Below are 19,163 nucleotides of genomic sequence, written 5' to 3' on the forward strand. Positions count from 1 at the left end.
AACAAAGCAGAAACAAAACAAAACAAAACAAAACAAAATCCTTTATGGAAAAAAGTTGGAAGCATAAATACATATAATAAACACAAGCATGTATGTTTGAATTTTTTCTCTAATTGTGATAATACAAACATAAATTGTGAATCTGGAGATACACTTTCATCTTGATTAGTTCCCAAATTTAAAGTTAGTTTGGCTTGGGGGAGTGCAAAGATTTAAATTAGCATAATTTAGAAAAAGCATAAATTGGAAAAATTAAAATACAAATCGCAACAATATGTGTACCGTTTTTATTTGTAAAAATAACCATCTGAATGCATTTCCATAGTATATTACAGTTAAGTACTTCGTTATGTTATTAGAGCATTCAGTAGTTGCAAAAGTATTAAACTGTGCTTGAGAAGATTCAGATTGGTTCAAAGTCATTCACTGAACTAAAAGTCATTTTCCCCATTTTTACAGTCATGACATTTACCAGTCATTCAACTCCAATTTACATAAGAAAACATTATAGACAAAATCCCACTGAAATCATCAAACAATATTTTATGCTGTTACAAATATGTTATGCAAAATATAACACTGGCACCAGATTTGTATCATCGTGCTTTACAAAGATATATTGCACATGCTAGAGCATAAAATATGTAGACAAAACTACCAAATAAAAGATATTTGCATTGAATTTTTAGATCACATAAGAAACGCATAGAATTACATTTTATACAAACACTCAGATTGTCACTATCTTAAAATGCTTTTCTCCTATAATACTGACCTATGGTTTACAGTTTTGTAAGAAGAAAGCATTTTAGCACTGCAAAATCAAACAATTCCTATAGAAAACTTTAGCATTTTCATATTCATTTCAATGCAAGTACAAGGGGAAATAGGAAAAAAGACACTTTATACATTCAAAGAAAGGTTGAAATGAAAACTCACTGGTATCATATTGCTCTGATAACACTCAAATGAAAAAATACAAAACATTCCACGGAACATTTCCAGAATATACAAATATAAAAAGGCACTCTAACTTCATATTACAAGACAAAAAAAGGGATGAGTTTTTCAACCAACACAACATATAAGCACACCAAGTTGCTCAACAGTACAAAGAATAACTAGTGCAGCAAATCCATTTGATGTTCTTGTTGTAATGTAATAACAAAATGATAAACCAAGCAGTGTTTACTGCCTAAAGTACCAAAACATACTATGGTGCCCTTTTAGTAGTGATAAATAGAAATACCCTGAGCTATTTACTGTAGAATCATAGCAGATTTTAGGCAATTTGGAGATAGTAATGCATTTACCAAAGACAGGCAGACACTGGCAAATAAGTAAGTGCAATGAAACATGATCCTTGTGGCTGTGGTTAAAATACAGTCTAAAAATAACACACTTCAGTAAAAGCACTAAGCAACTAAGACTCAGTTAAAAACACATTTTTTTCCCTTAGAAAGCTATGGTGCAAACATAATTTTATTTCTAAGGGATGTAATTAAAATACAGAAATGATAGTTTTTAAAGTCATTTCTTTAAGAAAAAATTTAGTCTTGGGGTATGGGAGAAAGAGGGGGAGAGAGAGAGATATCAGTTGATGTAATGAACAGTTCATTGTGAGCATGATTTCATTTCGTTCCTTTGTCCTCCTTCTATGAGTAAGAGAGTGGGGAAAAGTCAAAACGCAGCTCCATGGAGATAACGTCTCATGGTGAGTCACTGCTTTGCTGAAATGATTCTTGTACTCTCTGCTACACAACAGGAAAAATGTTAACGCTGCTTTGCCATTAAAGCAAGCATTTCATTTCCTGCTTGAAATGCCAACTGAGCAAGATTTCCATTCACTTCTAGAAAAAGACACCGCAGTATATTGTGCTTCTTCAACATTGAATCTCTCTTAATTTTCAGTGTTTTGGTAAAGAGAAGGTCATTATTGCTCATTAGCAATTTATCTGCTTTTTAAAAATTCGTCTTCTCTAAACAAACGAAAAGGACAGAAGGTGGGAAGCACAACACCAAGAATTCAAAAACAGTGGTGGTGGTGTGGGAAATTTTCAGGGAAATTAATACCAGTTCAATCAGTCCTCTGAGCAAGCTCTCATTTGTGAAGAACCCAACAGGAGTTTTAATCAAATCCAGGATATGAAGAATAAGATTAAAGTTTTACAGTTAGATGAAAAATATAATACAGTTATCTGTCTTTGATCCAGATATGATAGAACATTATTTTAAAAATATCTCACATACACTATAAAATACAATTTCCAGGGTGGAAATGGAACTCATTATAAAATGTCAGAGAGTACTTCTCCAATTCGACACATTTCTTTTCTGTCTCGTCCTCAAGTAGAAAATAGCACTTGAGCTGGTGATTTTTATTTCTCCTTTTAGCACATGTGCCCACATACTGCCATCATTTCCCATCAGGTTACTGAGACTATGTGAGCTTTTCAGTGTACTTAGGGTAATTTCTAGATATTTCTTTGGGCTGCCTTTGTGTATATGATCCACTACACATTTGAGTTTTCATCTCGCAGAAGAGCATCCAGACTGCAATGTCTTCTAAGCTCTAAGCTTTACGGACTGTGGCTGAGCAATAGAAGATGCATAGCCCTCTCTAACCAGCGCGGAAGAACCTGAGGGTCAGCTGGAAACCCTAGCAGTGGAAATGCTGGGTGTGGCCCTTGGGCTTTTGGCTAGCCCAGGGTCAAGTGTGTTTTTTCACTGTTTTTGTTATTCTAAATAAGATACATAGCAATTAAAATAGAGAACAAATAATGGATGGTTCCTCACTAATTGCTTCATTTCAAATAAATATAAACACATTTACATCAAAAGTATATGGACATTTTCTCTAGTTTGGCAAAAAAAAAAAACATGGTCAACACATCATCAACTACAAATGTTAAGTGGTCAGCTAGAAATCTGTGTCATAAGAAATATAAAATACAACAAAGACTGGTACACAAAAAGATTACATTTTAACTCCATAAAAAAGCTACTTCAGTTCTCACTTGCATTTTGAAGGAAAAAAATGTATATCTTCCATTTTAGACTGAAGCATTTTGGTCCTCATGTGTAGCTGGCTGATGAACTACACACACACACATATATTTTTAAATGCATAATTTTTAAAGAGTCTCATTCTTCTTTTTGTACAGCGGTTCCAGGTGTGGAACGGGGTCCGTTTGACCTAGAAGCTTTGGCAGAGGGAGCAGACACAGTATTCACTATGTTGATTTCATCATCAAGCAACTGGCAATCGGCTTTACTTGCTAAATCACCCACTTCTACTTTCTGCTTTCACTTTTTTTGTTCCTTTTTGCAGTCACACTTTTCACTCACTTGGCATGGCCTTGACTTGGAAGTTCATTTTACTACTGATGAACAATGCTGATGATTCTCATGGTTTTTTAAAAGTTAGTATTTTGATTTAAGAGTAAATTAACAAAGGGTAGTTTCATATTAATTTTGCATATTGTGTCAAAGTTTTGGTGCAATGTAAATTTCACCTGAAATGTTATTAGATAAATTTCGGTTCAATCACTTAAGTGAAAATTAGTCACAGGCTTGTTATAGAGAACACTGTGTTAAACAAAAAACGCAAGTTCAATTTTTCAATTCATCTGGCAACTTTAACAGAGATCCTCAGAAAGAAGTTCTGGATATTTAAATGCTTACTATAGAGAGGATATAAATAGTTGGACTCTCTAAAGAGATTATTACAGGCATTATTTCTAAAGATGAACACCTTTACCTTTGGCTTCTAGTGAGGAAGTAAACATCAAAGTGAGAAGAGGTTTGAGGCATTTCCTATCTGCCTCTTCCCTTCCCTCCCAGGGGACATGAATGTCACACTGATATACTTCTGAGAATTCACTGCTAAATACATGAAAAGAAAAATTATTCATAGCGAACAGCTGCCTCTCTGTTGCATTATCCCCAAAGAACAGGAATTAAATACATCTTTTATTCTTTACTTAAAATGAGAGGTAGACTTCCATAGAAGTATCTTAAAGAAGATGTGAAACAAAACAAAACTGGGGCCATCTGTGTGAGTGTTCCACCCAACAGCCTCACTGCCCGCCCTCGATTAATTCCTTCTCTACTAGCTTCTGGAAGCCCAGGCCCCAAATAATACTTGAACACACATAAACCTGGAATTCAAGCTTCTTTCCTTTCCTCCAACACAGGTGATCAAAGGAAAGCTTCTACAGTCCAAAGTCAAAACGTTTCCGAATCAGAATCATTTTCATTGTACCCATCCTCCGAGCCTACGTTGTTACTGCACAGGCTAACCATGCTACCCAGATTGGAGAGGGTCGTCCTGCTCAAATTGTCTTTTTTTAAACAAACGAAGTTGACAGCCGTCATTGTACTGGAAGGAGAAAAAGGCATCATGGTAGCCAAAATGAGGGCCAGGCAGTCAGCCACGTCTTTGTTAGGAGCGCAAGCCAGGGCCGGGGTATGACCTGGGCGTAAATGCAGACAAGGCAGTGGTTAGTTCTGGGGAGTCTAGAGGAGGCACGAGCATTCCACAGTACATCTCAGATGACCTCACAGGCGGAGATGTATGTTGAGTTAGAAATCATGCCAGGTAAAAGGAGGAGTTACTTCTCACAAGTCATGCTAGGGGTGAGGCTAGACGGGGAGGGAGGGAAGACATTTTATGGAGGGCTTTTTATTTTTGTTTTCAGCTCATATGACTATGACAAGCACGATATTATCCAATGTTAGGCAGGATTCCAGCCTTCATTTAGTGAACACAAACATGAGGGGGTGGGTGTGGGACACAATTTCACAATAAACAGCAACAGGACAATCAGGAAGATGTTTCCGCCTGACAGCACACACACACCATGAGCCTCAGGCCTGGGCCTGAGAAGGACTCTCATTCTGAGAACAATGACTTTCTATTGTTAGGTAATTGTGTGTCCAATTAGAAAAGATATTGAAAATTAGATGACTGCAAAAGTGAGTAATGAAGTTTTGTCACTTTATATATGTTTCATAGAAAGTAGACACCAATAACTGGTTTTAGAAAAATGGAATCATTTCAGTAGATCAGACACAGGAAAGCACTGGTTGTTTATGATTAAAAATTTACAATCATTTAGGAGAAATTTAACAAAAACATTTTTTTTGATAGGGTTTCACTCTGTTGCCCAGGCTGGATTGTAGTGGCATGGGCCTTGATCTCACTACAGTCTTGTCTTTCGGACTCACGCAATCCTCTCACCTCAGCCTCCCGAATAGCTGGGACTGTAGGTGTGTGCCACTACTCCCAGCTGATTTTTTTTTTTTAAATATTTTTTATTTGAGTCGAGGTCTTGCTATATTTCCCAGGCTGTTCTCAAACTCCTGGGGTCAAGCGATCCTCCCACTTTGGCTTCCCAAAGTCCTGGGATTATAGGCATAAGCCATCACACCTGGCCTAATAGAGTACTTAAAAATGGCCACTCACCAACCAAAGTCCCAAATCTAAAATGTAATGGATGTGAGAAAATTACTATGCTTGTCATAATTAGAACCATGTTATTCTCATTTAGACTCAATGGGTCCAGCCCAGATAAGAAAACTGTCTTAACTCATAATACAGGTTCTTTGGGGAAGTAGATTAAGTCTTTGACTTGATTATTTCCCTTATCCAACCTTTATTCTACTGGCCTGAAAAGGGTTAGCTGCCTTCTCGGCTGGTCAAAGTTTCCACTACACAGTGAGTAGGGCACTTGCTCAGTAATTCAGAGGAATAGCTCACTAAAACTTCACGTTTGTTGTTTTGTTTATCATCACTCGACCTGCTCTCCCCACCCTGCTCTTTAGTACATCATTCATTTTTCTGGTATGAACACAAATAAGAATGAACAGGTAGTTTAACATTTCATTCCACAAAAGTCAGTGATGAGTAAAGGAATCGTGGTTGTACTGCTGTATAAAATGGCCCCAAACGTTCCCAGGCCTTTGGGATGCAGGTATGCACCAACCCAGGGCTCTTGTTCCTAAGGTCACTATCAGCTGAACAAACCTTCAGTGCAGCAGATTTACACCAGGAAAAGCAAAACTAATTTATTCTATTCTCTTTGACCATTTTGGAGAAAAACTGTGGGCCTCTGCAGGCCGACCCTAAGTCTACAGTGGCGTTAAGAGGGTGTGGGAAGGTGAGGCAGGAAAACCAAGGAGATGGAGTAATAGGGAACTTTCTGCACTTCCTAGATGAGTCAGGTGGGGGACAGAGCAGGGTACATGCTAGGATAAATGGGGCTGGAAAATCAAAACTAATAAGAGTTAGCTACTGATGCCAGTATGGCTGCTTACTTCTGAGAAACAGGCATGAGCTGCTAATCCCAACACCTGTAACAAGCAGTTGATTGAGTTACATTAATACATTATAATACTTTAATTAAATGCCACATTTTAAAAATTACAGAATTCATAAATATCCAGAAGTTCCTTTTTTGCTCCCCAAGGTTAATAGGCGTTGTGCTTAAAATGGCAGCTTAGTGCAATTCTAGTAGCCATTCTTTTCAAAATGTCTTAGGAAGCAGAGTAGAAAGCTTCTGTTAAGAATTAGTTCATTAGGAAAGGAACACTATGCAGATCGGGGGAAGCTTCAAGCCTAGACACTGATTAAGAAATTTTACTCTTGTTCCTCAAATTTCCATACTTGGAATATGAGTTCTGATCTGTACTTAAAGAAAAAAAAAAGTTTGATCTCAGAATGAACTTAAATACAATCAAAAATCTAGGTTTTCATTTGAGCCCTTGAGCATGCACTAATGACATGTGTAATCCCTAACTCTTCAGCATCTGCAGTTAAAATTTTGAGTGTCAACCTGAAACTCTTTTAGTGTGTCTAAAATATTTTAACCACTGTGCTGAGGAGTTAGAGACCAGCTGCTGGCATTGCATGCAAAATGGACAGCACTGGGTGGGCTACAGGTAGACTATGTGATTTACAAAAAGACAGACAGGACCAGTTATCCTTGCTTGATTTCTCCCACATGGGACTTCCAAGGGGGACAGAATTCTTAACCGCTTTTTAAACTAGCACCTATCTTTCTCATTTTCCTCTGGCTTCGACTAGCTTATGGAAAGTACCTGCAGTCACTGTTCACTTTTTCCACTTACCATTTTCATCTACAGCAAGTACACAGGCCCCTTTGGCCAGCAACTCCTCAACTACCACCTTCAAGCCATTGCGTGCAGCAACGTGGAGGGGTCTAAAAAACACAAGACCGAGCATCAGTTGTGATACATACTTGGGTGAGAATGTGGAATTCTGGTTAGCCCATGTCGCTAAAAGGAAGTACTTAGACTCTGCAAATAGTACATGGATGTTTTTACTTAAGAAAAGAAAAAAATTGCTGCCCAGATCTTTTCCAGGTGCTAATGGTCCAACTGTTGTTGTATGTTTGGCCCAGATCTTGCTGCAGATATTACAAATACTCTGCATCTCAAACAATCTCAATGACAGTAAACAGGAAGACAGAGGAAGAACTCAAGATTTGCTGTATTTTGCAGAAGGCCCTTTACTGCTTGATTTCTAACACAGCATTTGAATCACTGTTTCACACAGTTCAATAATATGACTGGCATTAATGCCACCCATATATATGTATAATTTCAACCCTCCTTGTTACTACAAAATGCACACAAATGTTTTACTGAATTTATAATACCTTAAAGAATTATGTCAAACTCAGTATATTGTGCTTATATACTGCTTAAGAATCTTTTTTTTTTTGAGACAGGGTCTCACTCTGTCACCCAGGCTGGAGTGCAGTGGCATGATCACAGCTCACTGCAGCCTTGACCTTCTGCTGGGCTCAAGTGATTCTCCTGCCTCAGTCTCCTGAGTAGCTGGGACTACAGGTGCAAACCACCGTGGCTGGCTAATTTTTTTATTTTTTGTAGAGAAGAAGTTTTATCATGTTGGCCAGGCTGGTCTCAAACTGCTAGGCCCAAGTGATCTGCCTGTCTGAGCCTCCCAAAGTGCCAGGATTACGGGCATGAGCCACCACACCCAATTTTTTGTTTGTTTGTTTGTTTGGAGACAGAGTCTTGATCTTGTTGCCCAGGCTGGAGTACAGTGGCGCGGTCTCAGCTCAGTGCAAACTCTGCCTCCCAGGCTCAAGTGATTCTCCGGCCTCAGCCTCCCAAGTAGCTGAGATTACAGGCACCCACCATTACGCCCAGCTAATTTTTTTGGTGGTGGTGTATTTTTTAGTAGAGATGGGGTTTCACCATGTTGGCCAGGCTGGTCATGAACTCCTGGCCTCAAGTAATCCACCTGCCTCAGCCTCCCAAAGTGTTGGGATTACAGGCATGAGCCACCACGCCCTGCTTAAGAATCTTAAATGAAAAAAATTCCTTTGCCTTTAAAACAAATGCATAAATAATTTCCTAAAGCAGAAAATGAAACAGCTTTTAGATCTTTCACACCAAGGGTTACACTGAATTATATTAAAATATAATCAAGACAAATAGCTTAGAAACTCTTCAAATGTATTCTGGGAACCTGATTTGTAAAACTGTCATTTTCTAGTCAGAATACATAATGCTAATACATAATACAAATAGCTTCCCCAAATATGTCAGTCCATAAGATTTTTCTAACAGCCCACTAAATTTATAATATTACCCCAGAAATATCAGCAAAGAAAAACACAGACTTCACAAAATTCTATGAAGACATATCAAAAGAAGGATTCTAACTAAAACTGCCTAGCTTGGTCAGCACTTGTAGGTATGTGACTGTCACCTTCATGCAGGGGAAGCCAGGTCTGCATCTTTCACCACTGTGCCCCCCAGAGCTAGTCTGGCACACAGCAGGCTCTTAATATTTATTGAATAAATGACTATGACCCTGGGTTCAAGTCCAACTTTAGTGGTTACACTTACGTCTGCAGTGCATTATTTTTTGCATTAATAAGGCTCTCGTCTTGTATCTTGTCAAGTATTAACAAGGCACATTTTTCATGACCCTAATAAAGAAAAAGAATGATAAGAAATACAGGACAGAGACACAGAAAAGTTACTGTGAAATTTCTTCATTATGATTTAAGTTGAAAATGAATTTCCTCTGCCTAACAACATTCTATAGAGCTATTTTCTGAGTAATTTTTTTTTCTTCTCAATAGGGAATGGGCTCCAGACACTCTAAGAGTCCTAATAGGGTCTATTAGAACTTGGTTAACATAAGCCTGATCTAAAATATTAATGCTGCTAAGATAAATTTTAAAATTAATCCCCAGAGAGGTAAAGCAGATGCTAGTTTAGCTAGGCCAGCTGGTAAGTAGGGAATAGAATTCGGAATATTGTCTGAATCCTACAACATTTAACATACATCAAAAGTCCCACCTCCTATTTCAAGACATCAGTTACTACTTCAATTATCCATTTATCCTTGGAATTCCCATTACATCTATTATCCATATCATTCATCATCATTAATTGCCTTATACTGTGAAGAAACCCTATTTCAGGAAAACTCATTCTTTTCTTCCTCGACCAGTGGAAGATCTCTCTCTGTACCTTATGAAAATAGATGGTTAATAATCTTTGAAAATCAACTGAGGAGTCAGAGACCCTTTCACAATTTTCTTCCTAAGCCCTTGCTGACAAACATGTGGCCTGCAGAGCAGTCATATTAGTATTACTGGGAGTTAGAACTGCTGAATCTCAAGCTCTGCCCCAGACCTAATAAATCAGAATCTGTTTTTTCACAGATCTCCTAGGTGATTCATTTGCATGATAAAGTTTGAAAAGCATTGCACTTATATTCACCAAAATACTATACCTTGAAATAAACTTCATAAAGCTGAGCACTTTTTGTGGTTCCCATGGGCTTCCCAGAGCATGAAGTGAGAAAATGCAAGCAATGAAAGGAATGTCTGAGACTTCTGGTACCATATAGGTAACACTGATAATATTTTAACTACACTGAAATAAATCACCGCCATGGGTGCTAACTGGCGTCATACTATAATGCCTTATATGGGAGACCGTTAAATATAATTTTAGAAATGTCCATGGAGGTTTCATTCTGATGCACTGCTGTTGGAGGGTAAACTGTTGTGACCTCATAAGAGGGCAAGTTGGTCTAAAAATATTTATATCTGGCAGGCTGCGGTGGCTCACGCTTGTAATCCTAGCACTTTGGGGTGCCAAGGCGGGCAGATCATGAGGTCAGGAGTTCGAGACCAGCCTGGCCAGCATGGTGAAACTCTGTCTCTCACAAAAAATATAAAAATTAGCCGGGCATGGTGGCGCGTGCCTGTAGTCCCAGCTACTCGGGCTGCTGAGGCAGGAGAATCGCTTGAACTTGGGAGGCGGAGGTTGCAGTGGGCCAAGATGGCACCACTGCATTCCAGCCTGGGCAACAGAGTGAGATCCCGTCTCAAAAAAAAAAAAAAAAAAAAAAAAGTATATCATTAGACTCAATAATTCCACACTTAGGAATTTATCTTAAAGTAATGAGTAAGGTTGTTTATAAAAGATTCCTCTGCAATAAGCATTATTTATATAGGTTGAGCATACCAAATTCGAAAATCTGAAACAAAAAATGCTACAAAATCCAAAACTTTTTGAATATTGACATAACACTAAGATTTCTGGATTTGGGATAATCAACAGGTATAATACAAATATTCCAAAATCCAAAAAATTCCTAAATCTGAAACACTTCTAGTCCCAGCCATTTCAGGTAAGAAATACTGAACTTGTACTAGCATATAATTGAAAACAAGCTATTTGTCTAATAATAGGAAATGGGTTGAATAAAAGATGGCCCATTCCTAAGCTGAAACACTACAAATCTAAAATACCATAAAACATGATGTTTAAAAGATATTAATATTATACGATTCAGCAATAAAACCAAATTTTGTAAAATCATATGTATGACATAAAAGATAAATTATATATATATGTAATTTTACATAATTTATCTTTTCTTTTTTTTTTGAGATGGAGTTTCACTCTTGTTGCCCAGTCTGGAGTGCAATGGCGCGATCTTGGCTCACCACAACCTCTGCCTCCCGGGTTCAAACGATTCTCCTGGCTCAGCCTCCTGAGTAGCTGGGATTACAGGCATGCACCACCACACCCGGCTAATTTTGTATTTTTGGTAGAGACAGGGGTTCTCCATTATGGTCAGGCTGGTCTCGAACTCCCAACCTCAGGTGATCCACCTGCCTCGGCCTCCCAAAGTGCTGGGATTACAAGCATAAGTCACTGTGCCCGGCCTAAAATTTATCTTTTATGGAAGAAGGAATCTTGAGCAACATGTGAACACACCACTATTTGAAAACAAAAAAACATTTTTCTGCATTGAACTATACACCAGAAAAAAGAGGAGAGGGTAGAAATACACATAGATCTGTTTATTTGCTTCACATTAGTGTATTTTTTGGCTGTGTTACTACAATGTCTTCAAATGGAACAAAATGAAAACAAGTAAAACTGCTTATACTTTGCAAGCCACCTAACTAAGGTCCTAACTTTTATGTAGGTACCAAAATGTGGTACAACAAGCAGAGAGACAGATACAATGGCAGCATCAAGACAGACAGACTACAGCAAGAATGCAAGTGGCAGATGCCATGAAAAGCATGTTCTCATCATTTGTGTTGATGAAGATATGCTTCTTCATCAACACGAATGGGTTATTGGGTCTGTCCTTTCCTTCTCATCCTTCAATTCCACTTTCAGTTGACAAGACCCTGGGAAGATGTACATTCTTAATTAAGAGCCATGCTACACAGTTCTGCAGTAGAATTTCAGTGGTGTTATTACTGTTATTATTACAACATGAAGTAATAATATTTTAAATTCAATTACATACTTTACTACAAGCCAAATGTAAGGATGTATTCAAGTCCTTATCCTTTACAGTCAGATCAGCCTGGGCACTGTTCACCAAAATATCTGTAGAAAAAGCCCAAAAGAGGGTTACTTAGATGAGATGCTGATCACATGCATTTTGAAGAAGTCACTACAAACACAATAACATATTTAAAATAGTACAGTTCACATAATCATATTTAATGTTTTTAAAGAAAAAAGGGAGTAATTTATTTTCATATTTGTGCTATCCAAGGTTAATAGGCACTAATTTTAACTGCTTTTACAGTTCATTATTTCCAGTTAAAATGATTATGTTGTCATACTTGGTTTCTAAATGTTGAGAATTTCATTGCAGAAGGGCTGGCTCTTTGACAAGGTCCACCAAGAATCAAAAACAAGAAACTGAAGACGCTTGAGCAGGTAGAATCAGGTGACCTAAGTAAAACTGCTAATGGCCTTTTTCCATATGTATATACTATGAGAACAACTGATTTCTTGATTTGATATTATTTTGGTTTTTGGATGGGCATAAGGGCAAAGTCCATACAACAAGCACATACCCACAGCGCCTGCCTGCCCGTTCTCAGCAGCCATCATCAGTGCTGTTTTCCCTGAATTGTCTACTGCGTTCACTGGAGCACTGTGACTCAGAAGAAGCTGCAGGCACTCCACATGATCAGCAAACGCTGCCGCATGAAGGGGTGTCCTAAAGATTTAAAACAAGTATCACTTGAGTTTCCTTTAAACTTCATTCTCATTAGTTACTGCCCAAGAAACATGTACATGGTGTTGTCTTAAGGATTTAAAACTTCTCAGTTTATAGACATAGTGATCAGGCCCCCTCCCTCTAAAGGTCATCCAGGGTAGACACTGAAGTATCACGTACGGGACTGGAAACTCCTAGATGTGGGAGTGGGGTGTGTGTTGGCCCTGATAATGAAATTAGCGTCTTTACTGACTCTTTAATCTTAAGTTCCAGTGAGTCTACTTTTATCTTTGAGATAGATACTTTCAAAATTAATGCTTAAGTCTGTAGGTAATTGGCAGATTAAATAAAAATTTTAAAAGTCCATCACATCATCTATTGTGGTTGCTTAATTTCTTTTAAAGGATAATTTGGCATTATTTATCAAAATTAAAAAATATCAACCCTTTAACCAATAAATCCAATTCTAGGTTTTTCTCTCTCAGATACACTTGGTTATGTGTACAGACACATGTTTTATTTATTTATTTTTGAGACAGAGTCTCACTCTGTCGCCCAGGCTGGAGTGCAGTGGCACAATCTCAGTTCACTGCAACCTCTGCCTCCCGGGTTCAAGTGATTCTCCTGCCTCAGCCTCCAGAGTAGCTGGGACTACAGGCATGTGCCACCATGCCTGGCTGATTTTTTGTATTTTTAGTAGAGATGGGGTTTCACCACGTTAACCAAGATGGTCTCTATCTCCTGACCTTGTGATCCACCCACTTCGACCTCCCAAAGTGCTGGGATGACAGGAGTGAGCCACGGTGCCTGGCCCAGATACATATAAGAGAATGTTCACCACATCACACTTTGAAACAGTAAAATATTGGAAACGACCTAAATATTCTTCAATGGAGGGCAGGATGAGCAAATTATAGCATAGCCATTCAATGAAATAATATGCAGCCTTTTTTTTTTTTTTTTTTTTTTGAGACGGAGTCTCGCTCTGCCGCCCAGGCTGGAGTGCAATGGCCGGATCTCAGCTCACTGCAAGCTCCGCCTCCCGGGTTCCCGCCATTCTCCTGCCTCAGCCTCCCGAGTAGCTGGGACTACAGGCGCCCGCCACCTCGCCCGGCTAGTTTTTTGTATTTTTAAGTAGAGACGGGGTTTCACCGTGTTAGCCAGGATGGTCTCGATCTCCTGACCTCGTGATCCGCCTGTCTCGGCCTCCCAAAGTGCTGGGATTACAGGCTTGAGCCACCGCGCCCGGCCAATATGCAGCTTTAAAAAGAACATGGTATGGAAGGATCTCCAAGATATACTAAAAGTAGAGCATTGTTACAGAATGCTACCATGTACAAAAAGAATATATGGATATATACATACATATGTATATATGTTTGTAGATATGCATAAAAAATATTTAGGAGAACATAAAATTTGTAAATAACAGTGTATAGTAGCTTTCTCTTGGAAGAAGCTAGGGATTTCAGGCTTAGAGGGAAATTTCTTTTAATTATACACCCTCTGTAATATTAAAAACCATGCTTATCCATTATTCTTTCAATTAAAAACATGTATGTTTGGCTACTCTGCAACTGCAAAGCAGAGGCTAAGATTCATCAAGATAAAAGGCATGCCGTTTTAGATTACTTACCTGCCTTTGTCATCTCTACAACTGACGATACTGGAATCTATGGCCCCAAGCAGCAATGATGCACAATTCCCATGATCGTTGATTCTAAAATGAAAATGGGTTTTAATGTAACAATCTCACTCTTTTAAATTATATCAACTCCTAACCCATCTTCCTATGTACTGTATATTTGACAATCCAAAGCATTTTTAAAAAATCGAACGTAAATATTTGTGGTATACGTTTCATTGGCATACACTTTGTAACCCCTAGCATTACTTCAGAACCTCTATATCCAGGTAGAAGTTTATTGCACTTATACAAGATACCACGTTAGGCGTTTTGGAGATATCAAAGTGGAATAGACATGCTTCCTTCAGATTTAAAATCTTTCTGACCTTTGGGAGGCTGAGGCGGGCAGATCATGAGGTCAGGAGTTCGAAACCAGCCTGGCCAATATGGTGAAACCCAGTCCCTACTAAAACCACAAAAATTAGCCAGGTGTGGTGGCGCGCACCTGTAGTCCCAGCTGCTCGGGAGGCTGAGGCAGGAGAATTGCTTGAATCCGGGAGGCGGAGGTTGCAGTGAGCCGAGATTGTGCCACTGCTCTCCAGCCTAGGCGACAGAGCAAGACTCCGTCTCAAAAAACAAAAAGCAATAAACAAAATAAAATCTTTCTGACTCTTTTTAACTTATACTTTCTTTATTGATCTACTTTATGCCTCCAATATCTTTCCAATTAAATGACTCAATTTCATATAAAGGCCAGAGACAATGTAAAGACAAAGCGTCCTCAGGTCTTGGGCCCCGGGGCTAACCATGGAAGCCCAGTTGAACACAGACTCCCAGGCTGACTATGGAAGTCTGACTTAAAGTCACTGGATCCTCTAAACAATGGCTCACTATTGAGACTGGAGCAAAAATTAAATTTATCAGAAAAGGGCTTACAACATATGAAAGATAAAGAATTTCAATATATGAAAATTTGTCCTAGTGTGAAATGTCTTTCTAACCATCTGTAGGCATACTATTGTCAACGCTGACTTATTTTTAGAATTTGGCAGACAAATGTGAGTTATACCTGAAGAGTTCTTCACATGGGTAACGCACCTCTCACTTTACCCCTTCATGAGACTTCCCGAGGGTGGCATCTGTGCCACTTTGGAACTGTGGCACTCTATAAAAAAACTCCGGGAAAATCCTTAATATTTTGCTATCAGATCTACTTGTCTTTAGCAGCAAAAATGGAATATTTCAGTCTTATCTGTAATCTAAAAGCTTTTTTCCCCTTCAAAGCAACTTTTCTATGTGGAGTTAAAATAATTAAAGCTACACCATTAACTCTCATCTTTTCTACTTACATTGCACAGTGCAGTGGAGTAAAGGGATTACCGATAAATTTACGAAAACATTTTTGCTCCAAAAGTACTTCTATACAGTTTTCATTACCTGCAAGAAATAAAAATAATTTAGGGAGTTTCCAAGAAAGAAATTTTGTTCAACCTAATCTGCTTTTTCATTAGGTATTGAGTTTTTGGTTTATGAATTTTCCTGAATGGGCTGAACATTCATTCTCCAAGAAATAAAATTAACAAAATGCCAAAATGTTATTAACTATGTTAACAGGTGTTCTGAGACTTAATGAACAAATAAAACAATGAAGGCCATATGGTCTGGTGAAGAGAGATAGAGAAGATGACTCATTTGCAAGCAGAATATATTCTGTTTTACTCTCAGCTCTTGAAAGATAGATTCCTCACATAGGCGTGCTTCAATTTGTCCACATTTATAAGAGGAAATGTACCTTTCACCCATACAAATACTTCCACTTACAGTTATGCATTCTAACGGACACATGAAACTGATTAGTAGAAAACAGTATTTGAGATAACGCATGTGAAAAGGTTTTGACTGTAAAATACTATATGTGTTTTAATTGACCCCAAGAACAGTTCTTGGCACATCACGGGCATTCACTAAGCACTATTCAAATAAGTAGATGAATGAATATGTGAGATTATTTTCAACAAAATGGTAGGTAGTTTCCAAATCAACTGAATTTGAGTTAAGTAAGGTCCTAGCTGTCAGCTTACTTGTTATGTGATCTGAGGCAATTTACTTGGGATCTCTGAGCCTCAGTTTCTCACATATTCAAAATTGGACAAGGAATACCTGCCCTACCTATGTCACAGGATGGTGAGAACTTTACTCAATAAAGAGCCTCAGTGTGGTTTATGACGTTCTATACAATTGTAAGACAGATCTTGCCACATGGCATTGTCTCCCAGGAAGAAGGGTGATGGTTCCCCAGCCTGACTAAGCGTTTTCTCATTACAGACCTGGTTAAAACAAAAAACAACAACAACAATAGTCTCTGTGGTTCTCAATCATAAAGTGGGAAGGCATTGCCATTTTGCTTTGGAACACAGATTGTCCTGAAACCTCTTCTCGGTTGAACTCAGTGCTAAGTTAGTGAAAGTTCCCTTATGATCTACCTCAGAATGATGTAGCTGGGACAATTTGAAATATTAAAATACAAATCAAACTTTTCTTGTACCTAAAAAGAGAAAAGGCAATATTGCTTTTAGGCAGATTAAAAAGCATATGAATTAATAAATATAAAAAAAATGGCAGTGGTCGGGCATGGTGGCTCATGCCTATAATCCCAGAACTTTGAGAGGTCGAGGCGGGTGGATTACTTCAGGTCAGGAGTTCAACACCAGCCTGGCTAATATGGTGAAACCCCATCTCTACTAACAATACCAAAAAAAAAAAAAAAAAAAAAAAAAGGACCTGCATGGTGGTGCCTGTCTGTAGTCTCAGCTACTCGGGAGGCTAAGGCAGGAGAATCGCTTGAACCCAGGAAGCAAAAGTTGTGGTGAACCAAAATCATGCCACCAGCCTGGGTGACAGAGTAAGACTCTATATATCCCTGGGGAAAAAAAAAAAAAAAAAGCTGGCAGCTTCAGGCAAGTTGTATAATTTAGCCTTCCAACTAACTACATGGAACCCTCATTCAAATAATCTCAGACACCTCAACTCTTCCAAAGGATCTAGCTTAGGGTAGCATCCACACATAGCATTCCTTAAGTGGGGACTATATGAATCCTAGTTTAAGAGTCTGTGCAGGTAGGACTGGAGATGACTGAGCTCCTTTCAATATTTCAAAGTACCTAGTAAAAAGGAGTCTGGGAAGATGGGAGCTTGAAACTCAGTCCTGGACAAAGGCTGCACTGAAAGTGTGAACGGCTTAGGAGAAGACTGCTCCTCCTCCCCTGCCTGTACCTGGAGAGGCCTAGGAACACAGACACGTCTCACCCTGAACCCTGAGGAGAGGATCTGGTTTGCATCAGGTTTGCGACCCGCCATTATAATCAGCACTCTCACTGCATCCTTCTCCTCTTGTAGGTTCTCCAGTGCCAGAGCGCTCCCACAGCTTGACCCAGATGGGGGTCACCCATTAGTAGGTTAAAAAAAAATCACTATCCTCCAGTGGCAGGAAGGGAACAAAACCAAGTAGAGGAAATAGAAAATTTGGCTCTTACTCAGGCAGAATGAATGAAAAAAAGAGGACTGTGATGAAAACACACTAAGAGTTCTTAAATTGATATAATTAGAACACACACACAAATGCCTTTTGTGGAACTATTAATATTTTCTAAATTAAAATTTTAATTGACTGATTGAAAATGTAAAAATAAAATTATAGAAGCAAAGTAAAAAATATATGGGAAAATATCCATATAATCTTAGGGGTAGGAGACCTTTTGAAGAAAGACTGGAAACCTGGAAACCATAAAAAAATCTGATGGATTCAAGTACATAAAAGCTCAAAATCTCTACTTGGAAAAAACATCCTAAACAAGGAACAAAAATATTCGTATTTCTAAGACATTCATATCATTCAACATTCATTCATATCACATTCATATCACTAAGACAAGGTGCTCCTACAAGCATACGAGAAAAGATAAATAGCTCAATAGGAAAAAAGTGAACAAAGGATGGAAAAAGTAATTTCCAGAAGAGGAAACACAAATAGCCAGCGTACTATTAGATAGTGAAATGCAAACTGAAACAAGAAGATACCTTTTTTGGCCTTCAAATTGACAAAAATTTAAAAGGGTGATATCATTCTGGGTTGGCAAGCGTGAGGAAAAACACCAACTTTTATACAAATGTTTGGTGGAATAATGAATTTTGATATCCTTTTTGCAAAATAATATAATTTATTAAAATTAAAAAATATATAAGCCCCCTTACTCAATAATTTTATTTCTGGAAACTTATCTGACAGATTTTATGGTACCATAATATGGACATGCACATTGCTGCATTGTTTGTAATAAGAAAAAAAAATCTGAATGTCAATCCACAGAAACCTGGTTGAATAAATAATAAGTTCTGGTATACATATTGCTATGAAATAATATACAACTATTACAAGAACAATCCATATTGATATATATTGACTTGTAAGAATATCTGCAATACAATTATAAACACCAACAAAAAAATTATAGAATGGTTGCTATTTTTTCTATAATTCCAGTTTCAAAAAACAGATACACATTCATTTGTAATTATTTATATTCTCAAAGAAAAAATTATGAAAGAGATACACAAAATTATATTAGAAAGTAGGTTTAGAAATGGAAACAATTTTACTTCAGATAGTTCTGTACGTTGGAATTGGTATAATTAGCATGCATTTTTAAATTAAAATAAGTGAAATATAAATTTTAAAATCTCCCAAATAATAAATACAACAAAATAAATGGGGAATATGAAACATAACAAAGAAATACCAAAAGATGAATCATGCATCTACTAGTAATCAATTGTGACAGGTTATTAAATTTTATATATATATATGTGGTTTTAGTTTTATTATTTTAATCTCTTGTGGGATCCCTGGTTATATTACATAGATCAGAAACTCTGAATAAAATTGGTCATTTAAGCTTATCAGTTCTGATTACGGTTATGTGT

General features: G+C 37.8%; 1 protein-coding gene across 12 annotated transcripts in view; it reads right to left on the reverse strand.

The window, feature by feature from the left end:
- Positions 1-275: 275 nt before the first annotated feature.
- The window catches only part of ANKRD44 (ankyrin repeat domain 44), a 321,410-nt gene continuing 302,522 nt past the window's right edge, over positions 276-19,163 (reverse strand). For 3 of the 12 annotated variants that reach the window (XM_045367426.3, XM_065525813.2, XM_074009621.1), the window contains exons 22-29: positions 15,533-15,620; positions 14,193-14,276; positions 12,411-12,556; positions 11,849-11,931; positions 8,905-8,987; positions 7,132-7,223; positions 6,319-6,354; positions 276-4,475 (exon numbers count right to left, since the gene is read on the reverse strand). In XM_045367426.3, coding sequence (XP_045223361.1) covers positions 4,228-4,475; positions 6,319-6,354; positions 7,132-7,223; positions 8,905-8,987; positions 11,849-11,931; positions 12,411-12,556; positions 14,193-14,276; positions 15,533-15,620 — 860 coding nt within the window. In that variant the 3' untranslated portion in view covers positions 276-4,227. Of the gene's footprint in view, positions 4,476-5,295; positions 6,355-7,131; positions 7,224-8,904; positions 8,988-11,848; positions 11,932-12,410; positions 12,557-14,192; positions 14,277-15,532; positions 15,621-19,163 lie in introns of those variants that run through there. The other 9 variants (XM_005573816.5, XM_065525816.2, XM_015432526.4 and 6 more) reach the window with 7 other exon arrangements.

Source organism: Macaca fascicularis, chromosome 12 (genome assembly GCF_037993035.2).
Source record: "Macaca fascicularis isolate 582-1 chromosome 12, T2T-MFA8v1.1".
Classification (NCBI taxonomy): domain Eukaryota; kingdom Metazoa; phylum Chordata; class Mammalia; order Primates; family Cercopithecidae; genus Macaca; species Macaca fascicularis.